Source organism: Citrus sinensis, chromosome 5 (genome assembly GCF_022201045.2).
Source record: "Citrus sinensis cultivar Valencia sweet orange chromosome 5, DVS_A1.0, whole genome shotgun sequence".
In the NCBI taxonomy this organism is placed as follows: domain Eukaryota; kingdom Viridiplantae; phylum Streptophyta; class Magnoliopsida; order Sapindales; family Rutaceae; genus Citrus; species Citrus sinensis.
The window spans coordinates 22,074,221-22,090,485 of NC_068560.1; the positions used below are offsets into that span (position 1 = coordinate 22,074,221).

The 16,265-nt window shown below is 32.5% G+C and overlaps 1 protein-coding gene across 1 annotated transcript in view; it reads right to left on the minus strand.

Moving 5' to 3' along the window:
- Positions 1 to 16,265, minus strand: part of LOC102628997 (SH3 domain-containing protein 1-like) — a 164,098-nt gene that overhangs the window by 52,033 nt on the left and 95,800 nt on the right. The window contains exons 5-6 of the mRNA XM_052442265.1: positions 10,632 to 10,694; positions 10,314 to 10,466 (exon numbers count right to left, since the gene is read on the minus strand). Of these exons, the coding sequence (XP_052298225.1) occupies positions 10,314 to 10,466; positions 10,632 to 10,694 (216 nt within the window). The remainder of the gene's footprint in view (positions 1 to 10,313; positions 10,467 to 10,631; positions 10,695 to 16,265) is intronic.

The following is a 16,265-nucleotide window of genomic DNA, read 5'->3' on the forward strand; positions in this document are numbered from 1 at the left end:
TTTTCCAATCTCAAAACTTTGTCTTCATGTCCTTTCACCACATAACCTAATGGTTGTTAGATGTAAACTTCTTCTTTAAGGAATCAATTTAAGAAAGTAGACTTCATATCCATTTGAAAAATCTTTCATTTATTCTAAGTAGCCAAAGAAATAATAAGTCTAATAGTTTCAAGTCGAGCTACATGAGCAAATACCTTGTTGTAGTCTATGCCAGCCTTTTGACTATAGCCTTTTGCAACTAGTCTTGCCTTGTGCCTTTCAATTTTTCCCTCTGCATTTCTTTTCATTTAGTACACTCATTTGATATCAATTGCCTTGTGACCTTTGAGAAGAGTAGTAAGCTCCCAAGTATCATTCTTCACAATGACTTTGATTTCTTCATCCATTGCAATTCTCCACTTCTCATCTAGTGTAGTTTCTTAGAAGTTGACTGGCTCACAATCAACAAAGAGGCAAAATAGAGTGAGATTATCATGTCTTTCAGTTACCTCATAGAGATCTTGAAGACTTCTTGTACGTTCTTCAGTTTTTTCATTTAAGAAAGATGGATGTGAATCTCCACATGTGGTTGATTCTAGTGAGATAGAAGGAGTAGCTGTCTCTCATTATTTTTCTACTTATTTTATCTGTGTATGATTATTTTCTTCAATAGGAAAGAAGTTGAAGTCATCCACACTAGAGCCAAAATCTCATTCTCCTTCTTTATAAAAAACTACATCTCGACTGATCATAGTTTTCCCGTTGTTTGGATTGTAAAGCTTATATCCTTTGGAGTTGTTGTCATAGCCGATAAAGATGAATTTCTCACTTTTGTCATCTAGTTTGGCTCTACTTTCGTTTGGTATATATACATAGGCAATGCTTCCAAAAACTCTTAGATGTGTGATACTGGGCTTTCTTCCACTCCAAGCTTCTTGTGGTGTTTGTTTGGAGATTTTCTTAAATGCAATCCTTATTGAGATTTTGTTAATGGTTTCATTGTATTATATACAATACTTGATGATTCGAGTTGTGCTAATAATTGTTTTTCATATGTTATTTCTTCAAGTAATAATGAGATAGATGTTATTACTTGGCATACTAGATTAGGTCACATAGGATAATAAAAATATGCATAAACTTGCGAGAGAATTGGCCCTGAGGACTGATCGAGGACTTGAATACCTTTATGAACAGTTCAAGGAATTATGTAATGAGAAAGAAATAGATATGAAGCTAACTATTCCTAGAACTCCGCAACAAAAATAGTGTAGTAAAAAGAAAAAAAAGAACCTTGTTGGAAATAGTTAGGCCAATGATGGCGCAATCAACTATGCAATAAGATAATGTAGAGGAAAAAAAGGAATGAAACTTTGCTGGAAATGGTTAGGTCAATGATGGTGCAATCAAATCTTCCAATATCTTATTGGGGGTGGTTTGTTAGTTGTTGCCTATGTACTTAATCGAATTCCTTCAAAATTAGTTACTTCCGCTCTATACGATTTGTAAACAGGTAGGAAACCTAACCTATCTTATCTGCGGCCATAGGGGTATGTGGCTTATGTTCATAACTCTACTCATAAGTTCGGGAAATTAGGAGCTAGGGGAAAAAATGTATCTTTATTAGATACTTATAACACTCCAAAAGATATATGTTTATTGGTGAATATACAGGTGGTGTTGTAACTAAACTAGAATCACAAGATGGCTGTTTTTTAGAAAATGAATTTCTTAGCATTAGAGAATTTGATAAGGACTTTCAATTCTATGAATTGGATATGCGTTTATTGGTGAATATATACAGGTGGAGATGTGACTGAATTGGAATCATGAGTTGTCTATTTTCTAGAAATTAAATTTCTTAGCATTTAAGAAGTTGATCAGGATTTTTAATTTTATGAATTGAAAGATCCAAATGAGATTATAACTTCTAACGTTAGTGTTGATATACTAGTACAGCCCCTTAGGGATTGACACTCTAAGTGAGAATAAAATACCAAACTCTTCGATCCCAACTGGCAAGTTAACTCGAAGAGTAATCATAGGTCAATTCCTTGTCGTCATTTTGAGATTAAATGAGAAACTTTTATGATTGCTTCCCCACAATGGTGAAGAACCAAATACTTTTAACGAAGCTCTCATATCCTCTGTTAGGGATTTGTAAATGAAAGCAATAGAGAATGAGATGGAGTCTATGAAAGTCAATCAGGTTTGGGACTTGGTTGATCTTCTGCATAACCATAAGGCAAGATGTATAGTAATCCTTTCACCATGTTCTTCTTGGATAGTAGCTCCAGTCCTCTAATGTTGAGATACCCATATCGAAGATGCCAAATCCAGGATGAATCTTTGTGACAGGCTTTGAGACATTTTGCAACATCATTTTGAATATTTAAAGGAAAAATTCTACTCTTCGACATTTTCATCTTTGTAATTAGATTTCCTTTGTCATCTCTCAAGAAAAGAATATTATTTTTTAAGTGAATATCATAACATTTTTCCAAGAGTTGGCCCAAAGCCTGTCACAAAGATGTTGCTTTTCATATTGGGCACATAGTAAACATTCGAAATTATTTGGTGGCTACTATCTTTTGCACAAAAAAGAATGTTACCTCTACCTTTCATTGGTACTTTTAAATCATTTCCAAAAGCGACACTACCATTCATAGATTCATTTAGTTCCATAAACATGCTTCTATTTCCGCTCATATGATTGCTAGCACTTGTGTCAAGATACTATGTATTTTCTTGACCTCCACTTGTGTCATTGCGTGCTAGTAAAAGAGTGTCATCTTCCCCATTTTTCTCTTCAATATAATTCAGTCTCTCATCAATTCTTGTACTTAAAGCTCTACATTCTGAAACATAATGCCCAAACTTTTGACAATTATAGCATTGTACTTGGGATTTTTCATACCTCGACCTTGGATTGCCTCTGTCTCGTCATCTAGTTGAGTTTTCTCCTTTGGCATAATTGGAGTTGTTGTTGTTGAAATTCCAATCTCGTCCATGACCACGACCTCTACCTTGTCCTCGACTTCTACCTCGGACATAATGCCTTCTCTCATTGTCGGAGTTTTCTTTTATTTTCTTTGAATTGACTTCCATCTTGAGAAGTTGTTCTTCGATTCCTTGAAGTTGCTCGATTGTCATATCATCTAAATCTTTGTTTCTTCAATTTTCACAACAATATGGTCAAATTTCGAGTCTACTGATCGAAGTATCTTTTCAATGATCCTTACCTCTTTTAACACATCGCTATTTCTTTTTAATTCATTAGAAACGGTCACAACCCGAGTAAAGTAGTCAAAAATTGACTATGATGCCTTCACATGTGTAAGGACTCAAATTCTCTTCGTAATGTTTGAAGACGAACCTTCTTAACTTGCTCTGTTCCTTTGTAAAAGATCTCTAGTTTCTCCCATACTTCTTTTGAGGAGGTTGTACCAGCAATCTTTTCAAAAACACCTTGATCTAATGATTGAAAGATGAGATATTTTGCTTTATTATTTTTCTTCTTTAAGTCTTTTAAATTCTCCTTCTGCGCCACAGTTAAAGTGACTTCATTTTCTGGCACAATAAAGCCTTTTTCCACGACATCCTATACGTTATGTGCACCCAATAAAGCCTTCGTTTTAATACTCCAGTTGTCAAATTTACTTCCCATTAATTGTGTAACTTGAAATGACATTATACCACCATTTGTCATAACTCACAAATTGAGTGATAATTTTGAGATTCTGAATGCACGGATGGATTTGGCACGTCGAAAAACCTTAGGAGGGACTCGAGTCAACTTTCAGTCAACGGTCAATGTGGTCAACATTGGCTTAATATTCTTGGTTCGGTCCGGCTTGGCTCGACTTGAGTTGGCTTGGTTCGAATTGATTCAGTTTAGCTCGGCTCGGCTTGGATCGGTTTGGTTCAACTTGGTTCGATTTGTTTCGGCTTGGTTCAACTCAGCGAGTCGACTCAACTTCATGATAGAAAACTTCCGGCGAGTGAGTGTTGGCACATCTGGTCTTCGATCGGGATGATTTTTTGCAGCATCATGTTCCTCTCGTCAAGATCTTTGATTTAATATGTTAAATGACTATATATAGCATCAAACACTAGCTCTGATACCACTTTTTGGAGAATTAACAAATTAAACACTAAAAAAACACATTATTTTATTTCTTCAACAACACTCTTCACCAACTGCAACTCTTGTTTTTTATTCTCTACAACTTAGAGATTTTATTACTTCACTTGATGTATAACCAAATGACACAAGGGGGTATTTATAGTACATGAAAAGAAATCTAAACCATTCAAATAAGAAATTACAAAAAATTAATAACCATTCATCGTCACCTACCAAACCTACCACACCTAACACAAATAATTCAAACCTCACCAATCATACCTACTCATAGAATCTTCGATGAGTTGGACTTGAATTATTTATCTTGGATTAAGTTTATGATCTAACATGTCGTTGGGTTTACCATGAAATTTTGTGGCCATTTTTCAGCAAAATCTCCAATTGGATTCAACCTAATAATAATAACATCTCTTCAACAGAGTTGCAATAATGGCCAACAGTGTAAGTCATCATATAAATAAAAAAAAAGGATGTAAATAATTGATGAGAACGAAAATTAATAGCAATGATTTGGATTCATTTATGGAATCTTTTCATTTTTGTTTCAAAGGTTTTGTGACGTTGAAATGGGCCTGCAAATTGAGGTTTTAATTATGAATAACTTTTTTAAATCTAGCATAAGAATTTGGTGTTGTAGTTTCTTATGCCCTTTCTTTTCAAGCACATGTATTTTTCATAAAAATGAGATTTTGGAGTAGTCTTGTAAATTTAAATTATAATTTTAAGGTCACCATTTAAAACAAAAATATTATTGTTTGTTGGAATAGTGTCAAAAGAATAAGTATAAGACCGTTGTTAGGAAAAATTAAATTAAGAGAGGATCTATATCTAATTAGACATGACAACTTGTTGTCACGGGTCACTCATCCGCAAAGGTTGCTGCGCAAAGTAGACATGCGGTGACACTGTGCCTTAAAAGTGACAAATTATATGTGTAAACAGTGATGTTAAAAAAGCAAATTCTTAATCACGAAGAAATCAAAAAGAGTAGACGTCCAAATAGAGATGCTGAAAATCCAGTTCTAGAAGAAAATCAAATAAGTAAATTAAACTCAAAATAATATTGTTGTTGTTGTTAATAATAATAATAATAATAAGAATTTGTCATTCATCAAATCTACCACATCCATTTTCTTTAAAACACTAAGCAGAAAAATCAAAGCAATGATGAAATAAAGACAATAAATCATTAAGAGTGACAATCTTATTCTTTGCAATCAAATGAAAGTTTGATTGTCAATGAATATTAAAATTGTTTGAATCAGTCTCTGTAAATCAATTAATATTCCATTAATTATAATTGCAATATTTTCCCTTTTTTTATATTTACAATTTTTGTGTAAATTAAATCTTTGTGCTCATAAATAAAAATAAGAAATTTGTCTTTGCTTATTGTTCTAAAATATTTTGGGACCGTCCACAATTATCACACAACTTTAGAAGCATTACACACACAACTGGGGTCTAGTTTTCTCTTTAAGGAAAAAGAAAGAAAAAGTGAATGACTAATTAGATCAGAAAGAAAGTAATCTAAAGGAAATCCTTTTTCTTTTTCACCTTTCTGCCAAAAACAGTGTTGCCATTTTTTTCCGTACTCTTTTTTTTCCTTTATTTATAATTCTCGCTTAGCCGAGGCCTTATGGGAAAAAGATTACAAATTTTTCTTTTCTTTACTATTCGTTTTTGCTATTCTTTTGTGTGTATCGGGAAACAGAGAAAGCTCCCATGAGGCTGCGGTAAAGCCAGAGGCATGCAACACCACCGCAGGATCCTATTCGACGAAGTACCAACCGGGATATTTTAGTAAATTAGGTGTGAGCTCTGCAGCAAATTCCACTGGCTCATGCCGTCAATGTCAATAGAGAATTCTGCTGAAAAGAAGATCAAGGAGGCTGGTGACGCTGTTCTGTTAACTGCTCAGGGTTATTTTGGTAACTTTTCCTGGTTTATACGGGATGTTATTTTATTCTGGGATCTCTTTTGAGATTGATTTAAATCACTGTGATTTTATTCTTGGTATCTAGCTACCCTAATTATTAAATGCACAAGAACAAGTCGCACCGCTGATTCTTTGATAATGGCTGCATCGTGTTAACCACAGGCAAATCTTATATTGAATTTATATTAAAAGAAAAAAAATCTTATTTTGAGTTTTAATTAATATCAAAATAAGAAGAAAACAATTACTTCCACATTCCTAATTCAAACTTGCTACTAATGTGACTATTACACCATTTCAATCACTTCCATACCTCTAAAGCAGGAAATAATTTGCTTAAAAGAAATTATATTTTGGCGGAGATAATTTAACCATAAATGCATTCTCCATCCACGGTTACTTGAATTCAATTAATAACAAGAGTGAAGGTTTTGTATTTAGTGTTTTATGGATAAAAAATTTCTCATCCCCATATGAAATTAATTGATTTCCACTACTTAAACAGCAAATTATCCACTTTATTTTGATTGTGATGCACATGCTAAAACAAAGAAAGAAAGTTAGATCAACAAAAAATTTAGTGAAAAAGTAAGATAGAAAAAGCATAATCTACAAAGGACCAATAATTTTGCCAAAGTCCACATTTAGATCAACAAAAAAATTAGTGAAAAAGTAAGATAGAAAAAGCACAATCCACAAAGAAAAATTATTTTACCAAAGTCCACATCATGGGGCCAAATGTCCCTAAATCAGAGTATTGATCAGACTATTCTTGCAGTTTTCGCACTGCCTCTCTTTCCCTTTGCATTTTCATTTATATATTTTTTCTCTATGTCGTTCATGACGAAAATTATTGTAGGTTGCAAGGAAAGTTACAAATTTGCGAAGCAAAAGGAACTGGAAAAACAAGGCAGCCGAGCCATTGCCATGCCGCCGCCGCTGCCATCCTCTTGTCACTCCTTAGAGCTGGGGAATTTGTCTCTTTCACAGTCACAGGTATGTATATGTAAATGCTTTCCAATAATTTCTTAGCTATAGATGAAACTAGCGTTTAAATAATTAACGGAAGATGGTAACTCTTTTCCTAAAGAAACGAAGTGAAAAAATAAAAATAAAAAAGAATTACTTGTAGGAGGTATACCTTTTATGTTTATTATGATCTAGTTAATCCTTCATTTTTCTTTCTTATTTCTATTTAAAGAAATAACCTGATATATTTTTTTTAATTTTTTTTTAGCGGACAAGTAATTGTGGATGGATAGTAATATTTAATTTCTACTTGATTTTTTGTTTTAGAATTTTAAAGAAAATGGATACCGATGTTAGATACAAAAAAATAAAAAGAAAAATAAAAATGAAAGCAAGTATATTATTTATGTTTATTTTTTCATTTAGTTTCATTCTTGGCTAGGAATTTGCTTTTAGAGATGAAGCAACATTCTCAAAGCTAAAACTCTCAAATCCACCCACCAGAATTTCATTTCTCCTCAACAATTTTAAGAACTCAAGATAATTAGGATCTAACATTAGTTTTTTATATATTAGTTTCATAATTTACAAATCAATGAAGATGAAGATTATGCTAATGAATTCAAATTATACCATACAGTTTCATAATTTACAAATCAATGAAGATGAAGATTATGCTAATGAATTCAAATTATACCATACATTCTCGAGATGTTACCAAAAATTTCTAAGTCAATCCCACATATTTCATAATTTTAAAACCAGAAAATTTCATGAGTTAGAAGTTTCATTACCTTCAAGTGGAAGATGAAGAACATTATACAATTGATTCAGATTATATAATACATACTCCAAATGCAACTAGAAATTAACAAGTTCATGCGCACAGATTTCATAACATTATGATTGGAAAGTTTCACAAAGAGAAATTCTAAATTCAATCTCTTGCATCAAGGTAGTTTGATTGATTTGAGTTACTTTCTGATAAAGCTACTAATATAACATTCAAGTCAGGGAGAAAGTAAATTAAAACTGGGAAGAAATAACAGTAAAAATTTGTTGCTAAACATGATGTGTATTTTTTTTTTTAAGGCAATTTGGAAACACAGTTGTTACTACAGATATTCTCCTCAACTTAGAGATAAATACAAATATTAAAATGCATATGATCGCACATATTACTTGGAGCTTAGTAAGATTTCATTAAGAGAAGCAATCAAACCACTTATCAATTGTTGCAATCGTTCTATAAGCTAAAATAGCAATATAATACAAGAAAAAGAACATATAGATACTTGGCAAGAGTTCATTAAGAAGTCGCATCACATTCGGGTGAGTTTGCTTCTGATATCTTGCTAGCTGGGGCTTTTTCTTGTCTTTCTATGTATGCCGAGGGAAACCAACCAGCTTGGCCCTTGCATTCACCTTCCGACCATCCAGTAGGAGCCACCTTGAGAAGTTATAACTAAAACAGTGAATTAAACAACAGTTGACCATTCAAAGACCTAAGGGGAAAACTAATTCTTTTACGTAGGAAGAGTGAATTAATTCTGATCACTGAAATAACAGCATAACTATGGAAGCCTAAAAAGATATAAATTCACACGTCTATAAGGGTAAACTGGGTGGTTTAGAACTGAGCTAGCAACCCTACCATATTCTGATTTGCACTTCAATGTAAAAGGGAATATATGGTATGAAGAAAGAAAACCAACCATCATTTGTTAACCCATTGCTTTTCAATCAAAATTTTAAGAACAAAATGCCATGTGCTTTGAACATCAAATAAGTATAAGCATTAGTTCTAAATTCCACATATCATAAGTTAGAAGGATAAGTTAATAGCATAGTAGAAAAATCTGTGTTGTTATTTAGAGGGGAAAGTACCTGGCGAGCCACAACATAATCATCAATTGAAAGACTTAACTCTCCATTTGCTTGAGCATCAAATGGATGTATAACCTGCAAGATAATGGGATAAATAGAACTTAATCTCAAAAAAAGCATAACAAAAGCAGCAACAGTATCAGCAGCGTTCATTGTAACCACTATGATCATGGCCAACAAAGATATATTAGAAACAAAATTCCATTTTTACTACGGCATTAATATGCACTATATGATATCATGACGATTGGGTTACCAAGAGCTATCAAAGTCCAATAAATTCTGTATAACTTTATGTAGTTATTCAAATTATGGATCAGATTTTAAATCTGAAATTTTGACTGCTATCCACAAAACATGGCCTATGCACAAGAAGGTCATAGATAATGAGGATTACAAGTGTTTGACATCTTTAGAGTGATGGATTTAAGATGACAGCTTATGGTCAGTCAATTTCCTCCGCCTAGCAATATAAGCTTTCTCGGCCGGATTTATCATCAAATATATAGATTGCCCCCAAGTCACATCCATATAAACATAGTTTTTCTAGGTAAACCAAGTAAGGAGAATCATAATTCAGACATAATCATAAAAAGGCCCATCTAACTTAAGAGAAAATCTCAAAAAGAGGAATGTTGAGCTATCATTCTTGTATCTATAAGCAATATCAAGACTTTACATCACCTGCTACATCGTGAGTGGCTACACAACTTTCAGTGGTTTGTCTTTCTTTGGCATGCCTAACTCAGCTTTGATGTTGCTGAGATATTGATGGTAGAGACACATGATACTTCTAGCTCATGCATTCTATCTAGCTCATTCGACAGCTATCTCTTTTTTAATTCATTAGTGTTTGCTAAACCTCATGCTTAAAAATCATGCTGTTCTAAACAAAGTTTCCTAAGAATGACTTCCTCAGCACCACACTTAGACACTTTTAGAGCAATTTTATTTGGGGGAAAAGAATTTTCAAGGTGTTAACTAATAAATTTTAAAAAATAATTACAATTTGTCCTACGATTATATGACAATTTATCTGGGATGAAAGGATACAGACAGACATCTTCCACTTTCAAGACTAATCACTACTTCCGTAGATGTTTTGCAATAACACAAATACTTGACCAGATGGTAGTGATGGTAGAAAATATTTTATTGCTCCAAAATTAAAATAAGAATGCAATATGTTAAGCAAAAGACTGTGCAACATCAAATTAATTGATAAGTTTGTAATTCAGTAAATTAACAACTTTCATGGTAAAATACAACAAATTTCTTTTCAAAAAATTTTTTTAAAAGACAGCATTCAATTTTGTGCGCATCTTATTTCTTAAGATTTTCCAGGAGGGCAATAGAGGGACTTTCACCTATGCAAGAGAGCAGAAGCCTTACTTTCGCTATAAAGTAGACGTCATTCTGATTAATATGCGTTTGCAAATCAACTCCATTTGAATCAGTATTCTGATAGACACATGAGGCATTTACATCCATTTCCAAAGTCACATGTTGCGAGGAGGACTCATTTGATTGCTCCTCTAGGATCATCTAATTCAAGTAGCAAGGGTTGGAAGAGAATAAAAAGTCACAATTATTCTTTTGCATAAGTGAGACGAAAATGATAAATGCACTATTATCAGCAGTAAACAAGAAGAGAACACTCCAAGGAATAGATAGATGCGGACAAGCAAGTTAAAATGCACAGTTCCAAACCTCCGCATACAACTTCTCTGAAATAGCAATAACGTGTTGATGATATGTTTTCTCAGCATCTACCTTTAAAGGCCCGAGACCAGGAAAACAACAATAAAACCACTAGCTAAAGGAGAAAGTAAAGAAAGAAATACACTTGACATAAATCTTGACAAGAAGCACAATTTAAGACATAACAAACCCCAATCATATTGTTTAGGACAAGTGTTGACTTAATTCAACATTGTTGGAAAGATAGGCTTTTAGAAGCGGAAGAAAGCCACTCAAACCAAAGTGATTGTCCTTGTATTGATCAAGGGATGTAAACATATTACATTTCCAGGATGAGTTTTAATCACTCCCCTGATTTATTTGGGTTGCAGTAAAACTAAGCGAGCAACTGTTTGACTTTCAAGCAACATCTAAATCAGCTATTAAAATTCAAATAAAATCATAATAGAATAATAACAGGCCATCTTGCATCAAAAATTAAGTTTAATTTGTGAATTGTTTTCTATAGACATGTTAGTTCCTGCTATTGAAATGTTAAAAGCATTGAAAAATGATTCAATAAATTATGCAAACATTAAAATAGAGGACATATTAAAAAGTTTCTAATTACAATGTTAAGATTTCCTATATTTTAGCATTTGCATATTTTAATTTATGTAAAAGCTACGTCGATCAACTTTGGGCGTGAAGATTTTAGCTTCTACGAGACTTGATTGGAATATGCATAAGGAAGAGTGTTAAAATATGATGCATCCAACGAAAGACAAACCACGTGTAGTCTTTTAATTAAGCCAAAGTAGCAGCTCAAACAAATGACACTTGGACCAACATGCAATCATGAAGTGGCCGGAAAAAGGACAAATGCAACTTTGGCTTAAATAAAAAATAACATGTGACTTGACTTTTGCTGGACATGCATCATGTTATTACAAGACAACAGAAATCAGTATGATAGTACTAAAAGTTGACAATAACATGAAGATAAGAGGCAGAATATCAACACATGCATAGGCACACACAAGGAAGTATTAACTTATATACCATAGCAAAAAGTCTTTGAAATATCAATAAAAAAAAAACAATTAATTAAAGGTCGAAGATGGGTCCTTTACATATGTTTTTGTTTTCGTATTAGGTAGGAGGTTATTATATTATATCATGTAATTAATTTATTATTGCTCAACACTAAGTAATAACTTAACTATATAAAGACAAAAAGAAGATAAAATCATATATATATGAAAAAAAAAAAGAATTTCAAAGAGATAGCAACATACAATAGACTGAAGCCATTTGATCTGCTCATTGATTTCAGCCTTAAACTTGTAAATACTTACTGTACGCTAGTGCTCTAAGAAGTGAAAATGATGCAAACCCTGATCCCCTTTTGACTTCCATTTACTGTCAAATATTCTATTCATACGAAAAAAATGTTTAGATATCTTACTATAAATATAGCCGTTTGACTGTCTTAATAAAGTCACACACAACCATTCTTATTAAATTAGCAAGATCAAACACTGCCCTGGATCTTGAACAGATCCACGCAAGTTGCACAACTTACGATTGAATCCGGCCAGAAAAAATCAACTCTTTAGCAAGAACAATTAATCAGAGTCAAGAAACAAGTTTAATGAATATAAACCTATAATTGAAACAAACATAGCCAAGAAACAAATAGAGATTTTACATGTTTCAGTTGTACCAAGGATGGCACAACCTACACCACGGGAGAAGCTTTCTGGTGACCCCAATCTGCTTAGTTAATAATAGAGATTTCAGAGAATAAGCTATAACCCTCTCTCCCTCTTCAGTCTCTCTCTATTTGGTTCCCATTGATGACCCCAATCTGCTTAGTTATCCAGCTTTATAGCTGCATCAGTAACAAACCAGCAAACCCAGATTGAGCAGATTGACGACACGTGGATAACGGCTTTAACGAACCTGGTTAAGAACTGCTCACATGTTCGTCACGCGTGCTGCTTAAATGATGGCCAAAACGACTTCAAACAAATGTCGTTTTGAGGCTTATGAATTACAAGTGATAACACGAGCTTGTCTCATGACTTTTAAATGCAACAACGTGCCCACAACGCCGTCGTTTTACTCTGTTGAGTTTGATTCATTACTAAGCTTTACGACTGGCAATGGAGAAGATGATAATTTAATTGATACGGACAGTTTTTATATCACTTTTACAACATCCTATGCAATTGTAATATTGAGAATTATTGATGTTTTATATGTGAATCCTCATTGGCAAAAACTAGTGGTTTTATCTTTGTTGAAATATAGATGACCTCTCGTTACTGTTTTATTATAAACATATAGTTTCATAAGTGAAACTATATGTTTATAATAAAATTAACATATAGTTTCGTTACATTTCTGCCTCATTAAGATTCTCAAATACCAGTCAGGTTTGCTTAAGAAATAAAAATTTTCCATTAAAATTGCAGTAGTATTTCCAAGCATATCGCATTTTCTATGATTTTTCATAAATTAATTAATCTGCGGTGCCAATATCAGATTTAGTTTTTCAAACTAAATAATCAAGAAAGCAAACATACAAATATACATACAAATATACTAAGCCAGCTACCTCACTAAATTCCGATTCGTACAGTGAACTGCAAGAAATTGAGAAAACAATGTATTTATAATTTAATAGAATCATAAGAAAACAATGTAGTCATTGCTTAATATAAGATGATTTCGGAGAGCCAGATTGTTTTCAAGTTAATTTGAACCGTTTATAAGAGATGAAGTGGAATCAAGTTGAAAGTTTAAATAACAAATCCTTGTTCTTGAGTTTTACGACGTCGTTACTCCTTCAAGTGGCAGATTATGCAAGTGAATGCAGAAACATGTGCAGAGCATGTCAACATGGCACATTTAACCATCATTCAAGTGATGATGGGTTTTATAAGACTGCTTATGGGTTTTATCAAGTTCCTCTGCCTCTAAGCAAAATTACTATTGAAGGGCCAAAAAGAAAATGAAAACGTGTGAACTCCAACAACCACCCCACAAATTCAATGACGATGCTCAGAGACGGTTACGTTGGGCCTCTGAGAAAAAAAATTTATTTAGTTAAAAAATTACCCATATTGAAACATGTATAAAAATTTTATATTAATTAGTTATGTTTCCTCTTCAACTATGATCAAATTCTTATTCGAGCTCATTATTTAATGAATAAACGCGTATTTTAATTATCTCAATTAATATTTAGAACAAATATTTTAAGAAATAAAGCTCATTACATCTCCCATCATTAGGTATCTCTTTAATTTCTTATTTACAAAATTATATTGTACATTAAAAATGTATTGAATTAGAAGAAAATAAATTCAACTCACTCCAAAAATAAATAAAAAATGCTGGTAGCTTCGTAATAATTACTGTATTGACTGCACCAGATAAAGTTTTGTAAAATAATAAGTTCCCATTAGAGGTTTTTAATTTTTTTTTTCCGGCACACCTGATCAAGAATTCTATTTTGTTAACTAATCAATTGCAAAGCATAAGTGTTGAACGGTACAAAAAATTTGAAAAAAACACTTAAAACGTGGGGTGGGTAACGGTTCACTCAATTCGTTAGGTAGAATTTTGGAAAACTAAAGCGAAATGAGAAATATAGAAAGAAAGGAAGAAAGTTAAGATATGAAAGATCAGCAGTGAAATTGATAGTCATGTTTGATTCATCCTTCTATGAATTTCTAGCTGTATTGACCCCAACTGCTAAAGTTTTGTAAAATAAAAAAAAAAAAAAACTGGAATTTCAACAAAATTCAAAACGTGTGAAATTTAATTTTTGGCCATGTGGAACAAAATGTAAATTAAGGAAAAAAAGTATAAATCTCAATTGCTTAGTATGGTTAGGATTTTGTGAGCATCACTAAAAAGTGAAAACTATGAATGATAGAGGTGATGTTTGCAACATGAATAAATGATGAACTGAATCAATTGATGATCGTAATTATATAAAATTTTACAAAATCAACAAAAGTTAATAAAATTTTATTTAAATAATAAAAAATCAATAAAAACTTATTATTTTACGACGCTCTAACCATGGAGTACCATAATCATATTCTTCTTTTAAGAAAATTATTCTAGATATTTAAAAGAAAACATTATCCACCTGGAATGACTTGAAGTCTAAAGAAAAAGAGAGAATGGCTCCCCGCAATTTTCTTGTCTTCAGTATATTTTCTTTTTTTTTCTTTTTTAAAATCTTTTGCCGCATACTTAATCTACCCTTGTTTATTATCTCTACTTTGCTCTGTTCAAGTCCTTTTTTTTTCAAATCTTATTTTAAATAAGAAAATTGAATAAAAGTACATTTGTGTAATTAATTAGTATCTGGGGGGGGGGGGGGGGGGATTTTTGGTGTAATGTTTTGCTATGTAAGACTCAGCTATTATTAAACAGTTCCTTAACCTGTTTCGCAGTTTATTTGCTATCTTTGTGGATCTCATAGGCGTTGCAGAATTTAATAATTTTATTCGTCAGAAGAATAGGATATTGGCTTCAATAAATTTAATTTAAACCAACTTTTATTTACTCCATCAATTAATTAATATTATGCATTTATTAATTGTTATAATCTAAAAAAAATTAATTAGTTCAGGTCAATCTGAGTTGATGCATCTGCAGGAGATTTTTTTTAAATTTTTTTTTCCCCTTATTGACCATAATGATCTAAGGGGTATAATTCGACCTTGGTTCTTGGGAAAAATGACATCTCCTTCAACATGACTATTGACTAGGAGCATGTAAAAACATGGAAACAGAATTTCCACAAAATGCCAAACGTGTGGAACTTAAGTTTTGGCCATGTGGACCAAATGCAAATGAAGGAAAAATGATTTCCCCTGCTTATGTACAAATAAAGGAACAACCTCGAAGAAAAAGGGGTTACCAATTGGAGAAGACTTTACAGAGTTTCTCTCACACTTTCTCTCTGTCAATTTCATCTAGAAGTCCCTCTGAAAGCATCTCCCAAAACAGTTAGTCATCTTTTATGCTCTGTTTTCTAGAAACAGAGTCCTAACTAAATTGATTGACTGTACAGTGCATTTCAACATAGCATATTTAACCGTTTTAACTGTTATTTGAACCGTCTTCAGAGTTAACATCAACAAACTCATTCACATTGGTCCAATCTTACGGACGATATCATATGCTTAATAATGAACGAATTGGATCAGTGTTTTGCGGCAAGAGCAACTCGACACAATCTGGATTCAACCTCCTCCTATCTAACAAGGGATTTCGATTTGAGTTACTTTGTGCTCAAGCAAATTCACATCATAGTTTTGATTCTTTAGATATGAATTCATCACTTTACATATATCAGATTAATGTGTAACAAAATTTTTAATTTACTGCGAAAAGAATATGCACTAAAAAATGATTTCAAGACTATTTGACTACCAAAAGCAGCTGTCAGAGTGCACTAAAAATTTCTGTAGGATATTTTGTAGCTGTTTAATATGTTATGATGGGCATATAATTCTCAAATTTTGATGCCTCTCAGCGAAAATCTATCAAAGTTACAGATGATATCACGTAAAACATGCATGGCTCAGGCTCAGGCTCAGGTAAGAAGCCACGGAAAAGGAAAATCTCACTGTC